Source organism: Gymnoscopelus braueri (genome assembly GCF_963280865.1).
Source record: "Gymnoscopelus braueri genome assembly, chromosome: 8".
In the NCBI taxonomy this organism is placed as follows: Eukaryota; Metazoa; Chordata; class Actinopteri; order Myctophiformes; family Myctophidae; genus Gymnoscopelus; species Gymnoscopelus braueri.
Window position 1 is genome coordinate 35,061,886 of NC_137609.1, and position 18,751 is coordinate 35,080,636.

At 40.7% G+C, this 18,751-nt stretch overlaps 2 protein-coding genes across 2 annotated transcripts; one reads left to right on the forward strand and one right to left on the reverse strand.

Moving 5' to 3' along the window:
- Positions 1 to 447: 447 nt before the first annotated feature.
- On the forward strand, positions 448 to 10,210 carry LOC308090802 (aldehyde dehydrogenase, dimeric NADP-preferring-like; the record flags this gene model as incomplete). The annotated part of the gene is made up of 7 exons (XM_080436075.1): positions 448 to 533; positions 1,937 to 2,054; positions 3,430 to 3,571; positions 4,154 to 4,311; positions 4,750 to 4,849; positions 8,332 to 8,570; positions 10,165 to 10,210. 7 exons carry the CDS (start codon positions 448 to 450, stop codon positions 10,177 to 10,179), a joined length of 858 nt encoding a protein of 285 aa, XP_080292201.1. The 3' UTR covers positions 10,180 to 10,210.
- A 1,178-nt stretch (positions 10,211 to 11,388) lies between these two features.
- LOC308090470 (uncharacterized protein) lies at positions 11,389 to 18,509 on the reverse strand. Its single transcript, XM_080435667.1, has 6 exons — positions 18,416 to 18,509; positions 15,196 to 15,580; positions 14,966 to 14,994; positions 14,658 to 14,691; positions 12,826 to 13,071; positions 11,389 to 11,920 (listed from the first exon to the last, which is right to left on the reverse strand). Exons 2-6 carry the CDS (start codon positions 15,569 to 15,571, stop codon positions 11,892 to 11,894), a joined length of 714 nt encoding a protein of 237 aa, XP_080291793.1. The 5' UTR covers positions 15,572 to 15,580; positions 18,416 to 18,509; the 3' UTR covers positions 11,389 to 11,891.
- Positions 18,510 to 18,751: the final 242 nt, after the last annotated feature.

Sequence of the window (18,751 nt, forward strand, 5' to 3'; positions counted from 1 at the left end):
GTGGTATGGCGTCTCAAATCGTCCTTCAAGTCAGGTGGTGGTATGGCGTCTCAAATCGGTATGCCTTTTTTTTTCTCTTGTTTTATCTGTATTATAAATGTTATAAATGAGGAAACAAGATAAAGATGAAGAATAAAAGAGGAAACAAGAAGATGAAGAGGGACAAAATGAAGAGAATACGAAGATGAAGAGGAGGTTTTGTGCGTGTTTTTACGTAAGTATTAACTGGGTAAGTATGAAACAAATTCTCCTTTCCTTACAGGTCCTGTATCATCACTGATGATCCAACCCAGTGCATCCAGGGGATGTTTCCTTCATAGTATTATCATTTATTTTGTAGCGTATGTTTGTTTTACTCTTTATGTCTGTATTTTAAATGTTCATTATTTGTTTTATGTTTTTAATCTGTATCATAGTGGTGTTTTACTGGTATTATAAATGTTGTAAATGAGGACAGGAGATGAAGAACAGAATAGGAAACAAGGAGATGAAGATGAAGAGAAACAGTTGAAGACGAAGATGAAGAGAAAAAGGTGCATCTTGGAGATGTTTCCTACATAATAATGTAAATTTTCAATACTTCAAAAGTAATCAACAAACCATATATAACAACTGTCAAACACATCAATCACACATTGTGAAATAATATAAGAAAGATCGCAAAGAGAGGCGACCCCTGGGCCATCACCATACAGCCGCTTATTGGAGCCATCGTGTGTGTGTGTGTGTGTGTGTGTGTGTGTGTGTGTGTGTGTGTGTGTGTGTGTGTGTGTGTGTGTGTGTGTGTGTGTGTGTGTGTGTGTGTGTGTGTGTGTGTGTGTGTGTGTGTGTGAAAAAGAAACTGTTGCCATAATTTAATTTGTGATTTTCCTGTACTAGGTAATGCTGCTGCGGTGAAGCCCTCAGAGGTGTGTGTCCATACTTGTAACGTCATGGCAGATCTGCTCCCCATCTACATAGACAAGGTAAGGATGGATTGTATAAAACTCTTATTATCATGGAATCTTCATTCTAATGTCATGGCCCTCAGGTTTAACTAAAGCCAGTGTTCAAAATGTGATAAAGCAATGTGTCCTACACACCTGAATATTTGTTGAGGATAGCAGCAACGGTGCAGTACAATGTAAAAAAAAAGTTAAGAAAAAGACCCCACCTCTGACTTGCAGTTAAAATGCTTTTTATCAAAACATACAACATTTTATAGCTGTGACCTTAGGATGTATAAGCTCCTGAAAGGGAACTAATCCAATACCCAGAAAGTATTTCCAGCCACATATATAGCATATTCCCTTCTTTCTAAAACATACTGTCAAAATCAAGCCTGATGGATATACTGTAAATATTTACTGTATACCTTTATTTGCCCTGGGTGAGGAGAGTGATTAAAGGTCACAGAGGGTTTTAGGTGTGCACTGCCTTGTCAGCTGCCTTGTCAACTGCCTTATCTGCCCTGGTTGTTATACGGCACAGCTAACACTCACAGCGGAGTGTTAAATATTTAATATTTGACTGCAAGAATGAGTTATTATTGGAATTGTTTGTGTGTAGCTGTTTCATATGCGTATGTGTACAGTATGTGCCAAGGATTTCTTTCTTATTTTTTTGGTGTGCCTTTCACCCCTTTTTCCTCCCCAATTTCCTCATAATGCCAATTAATTCCTCCCCACACACATCTCTGTGTGTTGTCACTGCTGTTGTAACCTACTGGCTCAGCTGCCGGTGAGGAGCCCCCACCGGGAGGAAGTGGCACCTCTGTTCTACTCCTCCCGCCCAACACCCGCCCCCATCCCGTAGGACTATGTGTAGTGACAATTATCACCGGATCCCACCCCTACTGCCTGCCTGCTTGCCTGCCTTTCTTTCTTTCAACCCCTCTTTCCCCCTCTCTCTCTCTAATGTCTATTGCATTGTGCCTCCTCCCTGTCCTGTGCTGCAGGCGTGTGACCTGGGGAAAGTACACTAACTGTGGTCAGACATGCATCTCCCCAGACTACATCCTGTGTGAGGCCAGCATCCAGGACCGTGTCATAGAGGAGGTGAAGAAGTCCATCAAGGTAACTGCACTCAGCCAGTGTTCCTGCAACGTTTTCAAGACATCTCAGCTTCAGCTCCATCCCGTGTTCGGTGTGTCAAGTAGGATTACTTTAACCACAGGAATCCCAGCATTCCTATTTTGGGCATGTCATAATAGGCGAACATTCGGCAAAAATAACCAATAGTAGCTCACAACGCATTGCATTGCGACCCATTGTAAGCTTGTAGAATTTTCCGCAATGACATTTGGTGAGAGGTAAAAAAAGGACTATAGGCCAAGGATAGACCCCTGGGGGAACCCTAGTTAACAGGTTTAAGTGGTTAAAACATCTATGAAGCAGCAGCAACACCCAAGGAAGTGTGTGGGTGCAAATCCTTAAATCGTCCCAAGCACTTGAACAGGTAACATGTTGAAACATGGGAGGAACTTTGTGAGCAAAGCAACCATGTATACTTTACATTACAAGTGTTCACCAGCAAGTCAAAATGTGCCAATATTACTTTGATGAATTCTGACACGTCTTTTGTGTCTTCCTTCAACCTTAGGGTGACCATATTTTCAAACATCCAAACTGGGACCCTTAACCACTATCACCATGGGTTCTTAAACCTTGTCGAAACCTTTCAAAATTTGTCAAACTGTGAAAACGGTTTAAATTATGTATATTCCCTATTGCTGTAAATATGTAACCTATTATTAATGCTGAAGTCTGGATGTTTTGTGATTATGAACCTACTTGACTGTGATAGGAGATATACGATATAAGAATGTTGTACTGTTTTTATTGAGTGTTAATGAGTGTTTTTATTGAAAAAGTTAAAAAACATGGCACTTCTCAAAACCACAATATATTAAACTAGAAAATGTGCTCCTCAGAGCACAGGTCTCCGCCAGTACTGTTCCTGATTAATCCTGTCTTACCTATTTATATTACATATTGTCACGTGTCACTTGACCAATGTTAGCTTGGCTGATGGAAGCTCACTTCAAAAAATGACACACCTATTTATAGGTTTTTATTTCGTCATGTGTCTCGCTAGCCAATCAAAAGCATTGGTGACAACATATTGTCACGTGTCACGCGAAGCTTGACCAAGTTAGCTTGGCTGAGACGGGGGGACACACGGAAGGACAAGAACGAAAACATACTCTCCACCTCTGGCGGAAACAAAAAAACAAAAGAAAAGATAGCTGATCCAGAAGCTCACAATGCGATGTAATGTGAGGCAGATGTGATTCCGGGAAGTCAAAAACAGCGATTATTATCAAATAATCACATACAAACCAGTACATCTGGTCACCGTATTCAACCTGCAAGACATGCTTGAACGTTGTAGCAGCAGAGAGGTGCGTGTAGATCAGTGGCCCTAACAACACTCCCTCTCCCTTCCCAGGACTTCTACACAGACGACCCTAAGACCTGCTCCGATTATGGACGCATCATCAACCAGCGCCACTTCAAGCGGGTGCTGGGCCTGACTGAAGACAGCACCATCGCTGTAGGAGGAGACAAAGACGAGTCAGACTGCTACATAGGTGCAACTTGTAACGTCCATGATTCATAAATGTGACTTATTAATCATAAACTATAATCTATACTTGTTATGTACAGGCTATAGGTTGAAGGGCGTGCGTGTAGTAAGTCAAATATCTCTATTGTGATTAACATAATTAATTAATAATTTATTTAAATTAATCTTCCACAGACCCAAAGTAAAAACCCTGAATCAGCAGTTTCTGCACTCTCTTTTTGAACCCCAGTGTCTCTATTCTGGTCATAATAGGCTAACATTCGCCGGATAGCAGAGCTACAATCTCACAACACGTTGTGAGCTTGTAGATAAGCTATTTTCGGGAAAGAGATTTGGTTTAGAGGGGGGAGGAAGGTGGCCAATGATAGACCCCTGGGGGGACCCCGGTTAATGAAGTACATAGGGTTTAGGTGGTTAATGCAGATGAGGACAAATAATAATAATAGTAATGCATACGATTTATACAGCGCTTTTCTAGGTACTCAAAGCCGCTTTACAGAAACAAGATAAAAACAACTTTATTAGGAAGAACTAGTTAAAAAAGACAACTTCATAGTCTGATACAGTGTATATACTTGTTTTACAGCGCCTACGGTTCTGCGGGACGTGAAGCCAGATGCCAAGGTGATGCAGGAGGAGATTTTCGGACCTCTGCTACCCATCCTGCCAGTCAGCGGACTGGATGACGCCATCAAATACATCAACCGTGGCGAGAAACCTCATATTTTCACATCCGATGATAAGGTATCACACGACACACAGAGATGACACACAGATATACAGTTTGTATGTGTGTGCTCCAGAGTATGTGCGTGGGGATTGTGAATGGAGCGCGAAGTGAGTTTTCAAAAAGTCAGAACGCCGTAACAGAAACTGTAACAGAAACCACTGTCAGAGTTTGAAGCCTTACAGGGCTGTTTATAGACTCGCAATCGGTCATAGCCCAATGAAAATCGCTACAATGTCACCAACATTCCATTATCGCCCGACCAAACATGTTGACATGGGGTTCCAAAACTGTATATATATATATATATATATACCATCATGCTTTCACAAGCAGACGCAGCCACTCCATGAGAAATATTAATAATTAGATGCCGAGCTGGGTGAATATCTCACTTGGCTTGGCTTATATGTGTTGAATTAACAGAACTCTCTTCTCTTCTCCTCTACCTGAAGGTCATAAAGCGAGTGATAGAGGAGACGTCCAGTGGAGGAGTGTTGGCCAATGACTGTTTGGTTCACATTCAAGTGCACGCTTTACCCTTCGGTGGAGTAGGTGAGTTTGCACACGGCCTAAATGCGCTGATACACTTGAGGCTGAGTGATTTATACTTGGCATAATGCGGCAAAAACAGCCCATCTACACATTTTGAGCTTGGAGATCTACTATTTCTGGAATGCAACACCATTGTGTGACAGAGTATACATTAAACATCAGGCACACTCACACACTGGCTTATCTCCAGTTACACTGATGAATACTCCAGATATACATATAAATGTATACGCCGGTTTTATAACCTGCAGCTAACCACAGCCCAAGCTGGTAGCATTCAATAGGTTGACTTGCAGTTATCATGGGAATGGTAGACTCTTTGATTTGGAGTGCAATATATGAACATTTGAATCCAATACGCATGTGCATTAAAACACCTGTCGTAGAATGAATTACTGAATTAGTCAGTCAGTCAGTCAATCAGCCAGCCAGCCAGCCAATCATTATGTCTCTATCTCCCTCTGCTATTCTCTCTCATATCAGTTCAGAAACACCTTTATTGACATATTTGTATTGTCATTCTCTCTCATATCAGATTCAGAAACACCAAAGTGTTTAATTACTTTCCTTTGTGAGACATCAAAGTGAAAAGTCTGGCGGTGAACTTAAAACAAATCCAAGTTATCAGTTATAGTTAAAAAGCCTTTAATAACCTATAGCCTCCATAAAGGCCTTTAGCCAGTGAACCCTGATGAAGGCCTTTTGCCAAAACGCGTTAGTCACCTGCTTTTCTTTTTTTTAAATCTTTGCCAAGCCATGGACAAACAAAGGCTCTTACCGGTATTTGACTTGTCGTACAGTAAACATTTCTGTAAAGAAGACAAACAAAACAGAACCATGAAAGACAGGATGGACAGGACATACAGTAGCTAAGTTACTGCTGAGGAACTGTGGGTGGGGTGATTGATTGTGTGGTGCTTATTTACAGTTAACAGTTAGTTTATTTACTGTGAAATCAGTGTTGCCACATTTCCTCAACAATTTAATGTAGGATTATTGCATTCTTTGCGTTCTCCTGTCTTTCGATGTTTCAACAGACTTTCTTTAGAAATCAGTTACTGTAAGCCAGAAACATTGACACATTCTTCACACTCAAACACGCAATAGGCTCTATGCACAGCAGCCATATTGGGAATGAATTGGGCCCCTTCCTTACTTCCTTCACAGCTGTTACCAATGATACTAATGATTGGTAACAGGTGATTGGTCTTATTGACCATTCTGGTCAAACAGAGTCAGGGTGCTGATATTGTGCTTGTTGACTCACTGACTGGAAACACTCTGCTACACCAGTGGGTCTCAAAGTGTGGTCCAGGGACCCTCATGGTTCCTTGAGGGGGTTCCAAATGGCCCCTTAAAAAGGTGTGTAACTCTGAGAGTGTACAAATGGAACCTTACGGGTCCATTTGGTTCCATTTGTACACTCTCAGAGTTATGGGGGTCCTTGAAATTGAAAGGTTTGAGAACCACTGTGCTACACTAAATGGAACAGAGCCTTCATTAGTATCATTGGTAACACCTGTGAAGGAAGTAAGGAAGAGGCCCAATTTATTTCCAATATGGCTGCTGTGCATAGAGCCTATTCCCATTCAACACTGACGATGAACTACATCTCAGAGGCAAATATTGAAATCTGTATTTATTTGAAAACTTAAGTTACTAGTTACATTGTAGATTTAGATTATTACAAAACATACATTGACCACTTCAGCCTTATTCTTTTGCTATTTTAAAATAACCGATCAACAAGCTTTTACTTGTAACTGAGTATTTCTACATTGTGGTATTGATACTTTTACATAAGTAAAAAATGCGAGTACTTCCATCACTGGGGAAGGGGCATTAAACAGTAAAGTTGAAAATGCCAGATATCAAATCAAGCTCCATGTCTCGTGTAAACACCGTTTCTGGTGACATCGATCAGACATGCATGAATACTTGTTTATTGGCATAAATGGGAAAATGTGGCATCACCGATTTCAGTTTTTATTTTTATTCTTTCCCCCACTAAGATTTTTTATGACATTTGCTATGTTATAAATGACATATTTTATGATACTTCAAAGGTTTAAAGAATTTATGTTGCAATTATTTTATGGGATCATGTTGTAGAGTATAATGCCTGTACTGTTATAATTAAAAGTAAAACAGGCACGAGGTCACGATGTCCAACTTATGACATTGAGATGGCAGCAGTGTGGTAAAAGTAGGGTGAGAATACCCCCCCCCCCCCCCCACACACACACAGGTCTGTGCACAGGTCATAATAGACCTGTAGCGCCTCCCAGTGGGGAGTAGCAGTAACATACCGTGGATAGAGTGGGAGAAGTTAATAGTCACTGCCTATCTCTCTCTCCTCCATTGCTCATTCTTTCTCTTTGCGTGTACGCGCGCACGCGCACACACACACACACACACACACACACACACACACACACACACACACACACACACACACACAGTCATGATTTGCAAACTGGTGAACGCAAAAGCAGAGGCAAACACAGGGAGCAAGTTAAAGGTATTTATTTCACAATAAGTGAATGGGAGCCGACACAACTGCCAATCAAAGTGACTCTGGCCAATAACAGCACGTCTTTTCCGGGACTTGGCAAAACACTGTTGTAGATTTATATACGCGGTACAGACAGGTGTGCCAAAGCTGGAAGTTGGGAGGCAAGCCTACGCCCACACAGAGACAATAGCCAATCTACGAACTCACAATGCGATGCTATGTGTTGTGAGCTTCTACAAATGTACACCTGTAAAATTATGTTTTACACAAGTTTACAGGTGTAAAAAAGTGGGTGAAATTATATTTTGAACAAACCACCAACAAACCTTTTGAAAAGTTCTGGAAGAAAATACAATTCAATATTTTCCTTAAAAAAAAATAGCTGTGAGCGCTGTCGCCTCACAGCTAGAAGGTCCTGGGTTCAATTCCCGCCGGGGACGCTGTGGGGGCTGGGGGCGTGTCCTCTCCTCCGCGTCATCATTGCCCATACCCTAGGTGGGGTTGGCGAAAGGGCCTTTCTGTGTGGAGTTTGCATGTTCTCCCCGTGTCCCCTAGGATAGGTACCCACACAAAAAACATGCAGTAATCCTTGTCTCTATACTGCCTACCCCTGGTCAGCCGGAACTGGTTGGAATAACGTGTTTGTTCCACGTGCTACGTCCAACTGGGGAAACTCCCCCCTGTCAGGTGATAAGAAGCTCCTTGCTAGCTCCTTATGCATTGAAGGAGGGATGAGCTCAGTTTTGGGCTCTCCCTAGGCTGGCAGAGGGAGAGTAGCGCCCAGGATTATATAGGCAATTGGCACTGGGTGAAAAAATGGGTTAGAACATCGTGGGATACAATTTTTTAGTTATAATAATAATAATAGCGATTAGTTTGATCAACTGTTGCAACCCTGCTCGATCGCACAACATGTTTCCCTTGAGTTTTTGTATAATGTTCGACTAACTAGCACTTCTCTCTGTAGGAAACAGCGGTATGGGCTGCTACCACGGCAAGTACAGCTTCGACCAGCTCAGCCACCTGCGAGGCTGCCTCATTAAGAAGCTGAAGATGGAGGGCGTCAACGACATGCGCTACCCGCCGCACACGCCCAAGAAGCTGGGCTGGGCGCGCTTCTTCCTCCTGAGCAACCCCGACCTGGGCTGGATGGGACGCATGGCACTGCTCGCCGCCCTGGTGGTGGTGGCGGCCGTCGCGCTGCAGGTATGTGTAGTCCGGACCAGGGGTGCAACAGTTATTCGAACAAATCGTTTTAATCGATTATAAAAAGAATCAATATTTTATCCCTATTTTCCAAAATATAGAATAACCAATCTAAATGGTAAATGGTGCATTTGTATAGCGCTTTTATCCAAAGCGCTTTACATAGATTGTGCATTACATTTACCCATTCTCACACAGATGGCGGAGGAAACCATGCAAGGCACCAACCTGCTCATCGGGAGCAATTAGGGGTTCAGCGTCTTGCTCAAGAACACTGCGACACTAAATCTGGGGGAGCCCCCAGCCCGGGATCGAACTGGGAACCTTGCGGTTTCCAGTTCACTCTACCCGGCCACTCTACTCCTGAGCCACTGCCGCCCCATCTACAAGCTCAGAACGTGTCATCATGCGACACGTTGTGAGCTTGTGGATTGTCTATTTTCACTATTTTTGCACAGCACCATGTACAACAAAGTATAAAATAGCACTTAAGTGGTTATTCGATTCATTGACATGTGCATTGTGCACATGCACCAGAGTGACGGTAGGGGTCAGTAATCCCAAAGAACAGAACAGAACAGACAGTGCTGGTCTTACTCTCTCATATCACACAGACAGCTATAGCTACTATTGAGCTGTTATCAATCATTGAGAAAGCAAGGTAATAGCTAGTTGTATTATACCCAGAAGTCCATAACTCCAGTCTGTAATTATGGTTGAGGAATGAGGGTGCAGTCCAACTGAACATGGGAAAACCACCAAAACCAACAATGTGCAGATACTTAAGTATCCTGAACAATAGTACCATATTACAGGTACCTTATGCTGTGTTAAATGGGATATGGGGTTGTTCTCAAACCGTTAACTACTCCTAACATTAAGGGGATATTTTTATGCTTTTAGAATTTAAATGCACAGAAATCATTTTAGTTAATAACGTTTCAGTGTTAGCAGAAATCGGCATACTCCATTGTGTCAGGTAAAAAGGTATGTCACAGTGTGTGCTATTCAGGCTCCATGCAATTTAACACACCAAATGATAATGAACTTTGTATCTGCGTACGTGAATGCGTGCATGTCACTGACATTTTCCAAAAAAGATGCGTAGCCTGATGTAAAGATGTAAGCCTGTGAGACAAGTTCAGGCAGTATACACTCGAGAGGTTACACACATGTGCAGCTCTGTGTGGTAGATGTACTGTATGTGACGTGTCAAGCAGTTGATAAATTGACGGTCTACTTAAGCTCACCTGATTCATTGCACTTCCTCCTGTTGTATTGTCAGTGCTGCCACTGATGTTGTATGTGCTTTTTTTGTTCCCACCACCACCCCAGCACCACCAGTAGGATCTGCTTTCCCTAAGGGTTCTGTTTTCCCCTGGGGGTTTGTTATAGATGTATATCTCCCTGCTCTTAAATCGTTGTCTGCTAATGTGCTGCACAGGGAGTAACGTATATGCAGAGCCTCAACGCCAAGATCAAATATAATATTCACACTTGTATTTACATTTTATAAATAAAATGTTCTCTAGCTTTTATAGGTCTCAATCTATTTGTGAGTTATCTGACTGAAGTATTTGTATGTGTTTTTCAGAAGTATTTCCTGTGAGGACAGCCCATTGCAGTACTTCCCCAAACAAACAAGTTTATACATAATAATTAATAAATGTGAATAAATAAATGTGAATAAATAAATGTGAATAAATAAATCAAATAAATCAATCAAAAGAATCAAATATAAAAAAACAATGTGATGCCTTATATCTATGGCACTTAATGTTGTGCTTTATAACCTGTTAACTCAGGTTGGATTCTATTAAAAGGAGCTTTATAAATATGTTTTAAACATTAACAGTGCTACTATTTTACGGCATACTGTTCTAAAAGTAACAAAAAAAATTCAAGTAATGGTGTGACTAGTTATGACTGTTAGAGCTACTTGCATACCACTATGCATTGGCTTTGCAATGCAGCATTCTTTAGGAAACAAACTTTAATAATGTTTTTTAGGCTGTTTTTACATTTTGCCGTTAGTTAAAAGGAATCCTTTGACTATAAACTCAGGATGAGAGATTCTCAAACACTACTTGCCTCTATGTTCAAATACTGTACATTTCACTCACAAAGCTCACATAGCATTTGTATTTAGTCACGTCAATTTCACCTCCTCCTTTCTATCTAGCAGTGTGATATAGCTTAGTGCCTCAATCCATAGTACAATATATTTACACAGTAAGTAATTCAGCTACAATGCATTTTCACGTTTGACACTCCCATTCCACTATACCTAATATGAAGGGTCGCTAACAGGTGACCTAGCACTTGCTGTTATAAGACATTAGTGGCAAATAACCACAAGTTTGAATGCATTCCATTCCAGACAAATTATGTATTACTTAGTTTTTGTTCCTCTCTGGAACTCTACATGCCTGTGAGAAAGCAAAGTCGTGTTTCGAGTTCAAGTTCAATCGACGGAAGTTCTGAAACTTCTTTGTGAATTTATCACCCTGTAGATATTTTCATGAGTTTGTAATTAAGATTAATAAATGTTTTTAAATCAAATCTGGTATTGTATGTTTTGGTGTGTCATACACAGTAAAATAAAAGTTAATTTAACTCTGCAAGTGTAGAAATGGGACCAAATGCATCCATAGTGTCCATTGTTTGTAGAATTGGTTTGAACAGTAAAGCTTTACTGTAGGAAAGTTATTTCAGAGCAAGTTAACCTTTCAGAATCTTAAGCACACACACTTAGTATTGTATTGCTATGAATGTGTAACAACAATTATGACAGAAAAAAATTAAACGAAGACAATAGGCCTATTAGAATTTTATTTTCCAATTGAATAATTCCAAATTAGACAGAAAGCCTTTCAGAAAATAAACTACCATATCGCTGCTGTCAGGCAGAAAAGTCATACCTCCATATTTCAACAGTTTTCTCCCATAAATGAATGCCCTACTTTATCATACAGCTACACACAAAAGTAGCAAAAATAGCCGATGTCACGATGCAACTGGTTGTGACCTTGTAGATCTGCTATTTTCGAATTTTCTTTAAAGTGAAAGTGTTTCTGTAATTTTTATAATTATTGAATCAATGAAAAGTATTAGCATGAGCTTTTGACTAAATAATAACTATATCGGATTCATTGGGTCGCAGGTTATTTTTTCCTTTTTCTGAAAAGTAAAGTTTTGGACATACAAGGTTTCCCCCGGACAGTGACGATATACATGATCAATATACAGTAGATTAGGTGATGGGGACAGCTGGGAGGAGAGCCGGCAGTGTCAGGGGGTACAGGTCCAGGGCGGGGACGGTCAGGTAAGAAGGGGCAAATCACCTTCAACTGAGAGAGAGCGAGAGAGACAGACAGACAGACAGACAGACAGACAGACAGACAGACAGACAGATAGATAGTTAGACACAGAATTGTGCAAGGCATTGTGAAAACTATGGCATCATTTGTTGCCATAAAGTTACTGTACTACTGAAGCGAGCCATTAAGTTGGATTTTTAAGAAGCCTCGGGGGGATACTTTCACGTGCTGCAAATGGCTCAGGTTTTAAAAAAAAACAATGTAATGTCTATTGTCTACTCTACGCAGAAAAATTCAAACAGGCAAAATCTAATAACGATGCAATTTATGTCCAAATTAAGTCATTTAAAAGCTATAGTCTGTAAAAATGGGGGTGCACCAGTATCTTACACAGAGTGGAGGTTTAGTTACTGAAAAACGCTGTGAGGGCACCTTGCATTTGATTGATTATGGACTAATCAAATGCTTACAGCTCACTGATGGCTCAGTTTAGATATGGCATAGATGCCAAACGTTTGTTGGAACTGGTGGTGTAGTGGTAATAGCATAGTGTCAATGATTTGTAAAGAGTGGGAGTCTTGTGGCAATTCTTGCAAGGGGAACCTGCTTGTGCCTATAGATTCTGGAGTTGTCTGAAGATATGAACTGCATCCACTGTAATGGCTATTCAGAATGGTTGGATTTTGTATTTGAGAACAGAAGCTCCAAATGACCTTAATGAAGAACTGATTTTGAATTACCTTTTGCCAGTTTATTTCTTGGCAATACATTCTTATATTTTGTATAATATTTATTCAGTATAATGTATAAGCCAAGAATGCCGTCCTGGATGAAAAAAGTCCACTCTTTGGGACTGCTGCAATGAATTATATTATGGTTGTTGTGTGTTCTGGTCATTTTTCTTTTACATTAAAATGATAAAAATCTGATCTTACCAATCTTTTCCAACAATGTAAATTCGTTCACTTCAAGGAGTTCGTAGAATTCTAGTTGGACTTTTCTTCCCCCTGTTTGCAGCACTTTCGTGTACAGTATCCTCATTTGGTCCATGGTGGTGATCCCTGGGACGTTAATCTCGGCATAGGTCTCACCATGGATGCGCTTTTTCAGAGCGTCTACAATAGGCTTGACTTGTTTAACTTCTTGAATCAACACTGCCATGTGTTGGTTCACCAAATTAACTGATTCAAGAGAAAAAGTAAGAGTAAAAAATTCAGAATAACAAAACCAGCAACAACACCAACATGCACGCAATTCATTAAGAGAAAGAAAAGGGGTGTGGCCTCAGGATGTACAGTACAGCCGCTTTTCCATCACAGCTTAAGCACGACACTGTCCAGTACAGTCCAGAACCGCACCGCACCGCTTCAAAATGTCTTGCGTTTCCATTGCACAAAAGTCCCCACTCACAAAATCCCCACCCTCCCCTCCCCTCCCGAAGGAAATCAACGCCCCTTTCTTTAACACACCAACTTAGCTAGTTTGGCTCTTAAGTTATTATTTGGCCATGTTCACCCTGACTTTAATCTTCGCTATTGTTGGGAAGACCTGTGTGGTGTCTAAACACGTTGCCATCACTTATATAAAAAACATTATTAGCGTGTATCGTCGCACATTCATTGTTGCCAGGTTTAGCAGAGAAAAATAAGCAATCAGGTCTATGAAAACAATCCCAAAAGAAGCGACTATCTACGGCTATTTGAAAATAGCAGATCTACAAACTCACAACGCGTAGCGATGCGACTCATTGTGAGTGTGTGCATCTGCTATTTAAAAAATATATATACATATATAATGTTGACAAATACATATTAATTTGGGGGTCCTTGACATGAAAATGTTTAAGAACCACTGGTTTCAACAACATATGGAAACAAGCCCCAAATAATCAACTACATTTTAGAAACAAGCAGTGGTGGAAAAAGTACTCAAATGTTTTACTTAAGTAAAAGTATCAATACTGCAATGTAGAAGCATCTACAAGTGAAAGTCTGGAATTACTTGAGTAAAAGTACAAAAACTATTGGTATCAAAATGTACTTAAGGTACCAAAAGTAAGTACTAAAATGTTTGAAAATAGCAGATCTACAATGATGCGATGCGTTGTGAGCTTGTAGATCGGCTATTTTCAAATAGCCTAGGTATACAATAGGGCTTAAGTGGTTAATGTATGTTTTATAATGTAATCATTTATATCTGAAAAGTAACTAGTAACTAATACGTTTTCAGATAATTGTAGTGGAGTAAAAGTACTACCAATATTTACAAGCAACTTTACAGAAACATAAGCCCAATGTCGCTTATAATAAGTGGACATGGCAACACTGCTACCGTAGTGTTTACATTTTACAGAGACCTGAGTGGACAGACACTGTGAGCCGACCAATCAGTAGCAGTCACAGCTTTAGCCCCGCTTAGCCCAGCTCAGACCTACCCAAGACTGGGTACTTTTTAGGCACCAGTTTAGTACCACTTACACACCACTCTACCCACTTAATTGTAGTGGAAACCGTTGCTGTGGTGGGCGGTGTGGGGTGGGGCTAGGTAAGTCCATGTATATGGAAAGCCGCCCTAAGTGTGTCAACGAGCTGGAGTGAATATCTTACGCCATAGGCTTGAGTGCATTTCTAGGGGTGAGTTAGGGTTAACTCATTAGGATAGAAATATACCTGTTAGTCAGAGAGCCTATACGGGACAAGCGTATTCGTAACCGCCCGGCGACAGTGTGTGTGTGTGTGTGTGTACGTTTGCACACTGCATTGCTCACCTTTGTCTTCTTTTGTCATGCCTTTGAGAGAATTCTGTTGGACACAAATCATGTTCCAACAGGATGTTTATAAAGTCATGCCTCATATTTATTATGCAATATTTTCAGATGAAAAAAGCGGATTGGTAGATTGCTACATGAATTTTGATGGGGAAAAGATGCTGAGCATTGTTAAGCGATATGATCAGAGACAGATATAGGGCTAGTACAGTTTTAGTTTGATTCATTGTCCTGTTTATGGAATACTTGTATGACGTGTGTGTGATGATCTGAAAGCTGTCTGTAGGAAAAAGGTTGAAGCACTTTACCTGCCCTGAGGGAACGTTTCCTTTCAGTCCTGTTGAAAGAGGTATAAATGTCTTAATTTAATATATATACATACATATATACTGTATATATGCATACATGTACATGCATATATACATACTGTACGTACATACGCACGCACTCACAACCGTGTGCACACACACACACACACACACACACACACACACACACATTAAGCTAAAGGTATGATAGACACAAAAGACAAAATGACCATCAATCTTATCCTGGGTTTCCAGTTGCTGAGCCGTGGACAGCCTCTGGAATACTTCGTCTAGTTGTCTGTTCAAATCTTCAAACTCCTCTCCGTGTTTGTTGACCTTCACTAGACGCTTCCATCCTTCTCCATCAGTGGAGTATTTGTTGACAACCTTTTCAGCGGCTTCCAGTATTCTCGTGAGATCACGGAGGACTTCGAACACATCTTCAGAGATGTTACCAGCTCCCCTTTCCTTGATTTTATGAATGAGTGGCTCCCAGCCTTCCACGCGCTTCGCCAGGTCCTGGCACTCTTTCTTGTTGGTGTTGACCTTCTCACAGAGAGTGTAGATGGAACTTGCTATGGTGAAGAACTTGTCTATGACATCCATGACTGGTGACTGAAACATGAGAGATTGGAGAAAGGGAAAAGCTAGGTTGAAATGGCAATAGAATAGAATTTGAATCATGAGGATCTCCCCCGATAAAGTTAAACTAGGCTAACACATGCCTCTCTGGTTTTGCAATTGAAAAAAGATCTGCACAAATAAATGCTGAACTGAATGCTAGGATAGAGAAAACATAGCTAAACAGTACACAATAAAATGATAGAAAATAAATACAGAGGCATAAGAGTGAAAAGTGTTCCAGGCAGAACAGTTAGCAGGGACCACCCCAAAATATTTCCGATGAGCATAACCCCCCCCCCCCCCCAAATTGGTGCTACGTGTGCGTGCGTGCGTGCGTGCGTGCGTGCGTGCGTGCGTGCGTGCGTGCGTGCGTGCGGTTTACAGCAGTGATTTCTCTACAAGTGAAAGAATACAACTGTCTGCCATGTTACTATGAGAACACACTTTTCATTGTTTAAAGTTAAATGCTCAGTACGGATGTGTACTTAAGTTAAGTCAGAGAGAGAGATATACTTAAAGGGTCTACACCATGAAAATCACTTTTTTCTTGGTTTTTTGTATTTTTTGGGGTCCCCAGTGTCTCTTGTACCCCAAAAAATGTTTTTTTTTTAAATTCAGTCATTCCTTCTCATTTCATGGATTTCCAGAATGGGCGTGTCTGAACAGGCGATCTCAGAATGGAAATGTTTATGATGTCATAAACATTAAGGATAAGGATAAGGATAATTCCTTTTAACAGGTCGTTCATGAAAGTCCTTGCGGTCTTGTTTCCAATGAGAACCTGTGAGCAATTGGGGTTAAGAGTCTTGCTCAGGGACAAATTTCATATCATCGGCACATATGCTGGGATAGCCTGGAATCGAACCTGGGGCAACCAGGGCCTCTGGTTCCCTAGGCGGGCTCAATAACCACTCAGCTATGGCCGCGGCCATACATTAATGATGGCAAACCCAATGTTAAATGAAAAGTGCCCGAATCGCTCCGAAACTTTTTCTACCCCCCCTAAGTGGGGGTCTACGAACAAATACTTCGGGCTCGGATTTTGGCTCCGCCCCCCGGAAGTGGGTGAAACAGGCACCTCAAACACTTGGTGGAATTGTTCAAAAATGTTCAAAGTGTTTTTTTTTCGATTTTGTATTTTTCTTAGATGCTTCTTTTTATGCAGAATTTTTCCTTTTTTTTTTTTTTTTTTAATATTTTTTTTTTATTTATTTTTTTATTAACAGACAGAATTGCTCAGTAGCCCCCCCCTGCACAAGAGGACGTTTTGGTATTGCAGCTGAAAGTGCTGTATAAGCCAGAGACAATTGACTTGGGATGAGTATATCTGAGTGATGATTTAGGCTCAAACCTTTTGAAAAAGGTTTGAGGGACATACACCATATGATATTAAATATCAAATATTTTTTTTAAATTCATGGTGTAGCTCCTTTAAGTCAAAGTATAGCATATTCATTTTTAAATATTACTCCTCTACGAGGGAAAGTTGCTATGTAAAGTATTTAAACAACTGTGTACAAATTTCTCTCTCTCTTTGCTTACAAAGAGAGAGAGAAACTCTTGCAACAACAACCGTTACCCGCCATCTCAACAATATGGCGGGAGCCTTATTTAAAGCTGGAATAGCCAACACAATTTTCTCTCTCTCTTTGCTTACAAAGCGAGAGAGAACTTCAGACAGGATGCCACACTTATTGATGTGTGGTTTTAATTTCTCCTCCCCCATCTCTCTCTCTCTCTCTCTCTCTCTCTCTCTCTCTGTCTCTCTCTCTCTCTCTCTCTCTCTCTCTCTCTCTCGCCCTGTTTGTGTGTGTGTGTGTGTGTGTGTGTGTGTGTGTGTGTGTGTGTGTGTGTGTGTGTGTGTGTGTGTGTGTGTGTGCGTGCGTGTGCTTGTGCGTGCGCGCGTGCGTGCGTGTGGTTTACAGCAGTGATTTCTCTACAAGTGAAAGAATACAACTGTCTGCCATGTTACTATGAGAACACAATTTTCATTGTTTAAAGTTAAATGCTCAGTACACATCCCCACTTGAGTCAAAGTATAGCATATTCATTTTTAAATATTACTCCTCTACGAGTGAAAGTTGCTATGTTAAGTATTTAAACAACTGTGTACAATTTTCTCTCTCTTTGCTTACAAAGAGAGAGAGAAACTCTTGCAACAACAACCCTCCATCTCAATATGGCGGGAGCCTTATTTAAAGCTGGAATAGCCAACACAATTTTCTCTCTCTCTTTGCTTACAAAGAGAGAGAGAAACTCTTGCAACAACAACCGTTACCCGCCATCTCAACAATATGGCGGGAGCCTTATTTAAAGCTGGAATAGCAAAGTAGTAAATAGTAAAGGGATAGTTCACCCCAAAAAAAATATTTTTTTCAATCGATTAGTCACCCCATGGAGACTTGAATTCATGGATTTTTTTTTTGTCGCATTCCTATAAGCCAATAATTTGATGACCAGCGGACCGGTAGGCAGTGGTTCCGGTAGGAGACACAAAGGAGACTCTTTGGGTCTCCTACCGGAACCGCTGCCGGTCATCAAATTATTTGCTTAGGAATGCAACAAAAACAAAAACATATCCATGAATTCAAGTCTCCATGGGTTGACTAATTGATAGAAAAAAAGTATTTTGGGGGGTGAACTATCCCTTTAATCATCACGCAAGTTACCCCAGGCAATAGACATAATAAAACATGGTAAGAGTAAGGACCCGAAGACCAATTGCAATGGAAAGCGGACATGACAGCCAAAAACACACTCACACACCCACAAGAATACAATTAAAACAGATGATTCCTTTCTAAGAAGATATCAAATGATACTCACTCTATGAGTAGACCGCACTGCAAAGCGATGAGAGCAGAAAAGGGTTGTCTGAGAGTTTACGAACAGTCTGGAACTTCAGACAGCATGCCACGTATTGAGGCATATTGGTTATAAAAAGTGACATTGTTGTCAAGGACGTTCAAGTGTTGCTCTTATCTCAGGGCAAAAACATGCACTTGACAAAGCCACAGAACCCACACAACAAACTAATGATAAGAACTGATTAACAGTGACAGATTGCTGACAGATTTGTATAATCTAACCCAGTGGCTCTCAAATATTTTCATGTGAAGTACCCCCAACTTGATAGTATTTGGCTGCAGATCGCAGAAACCC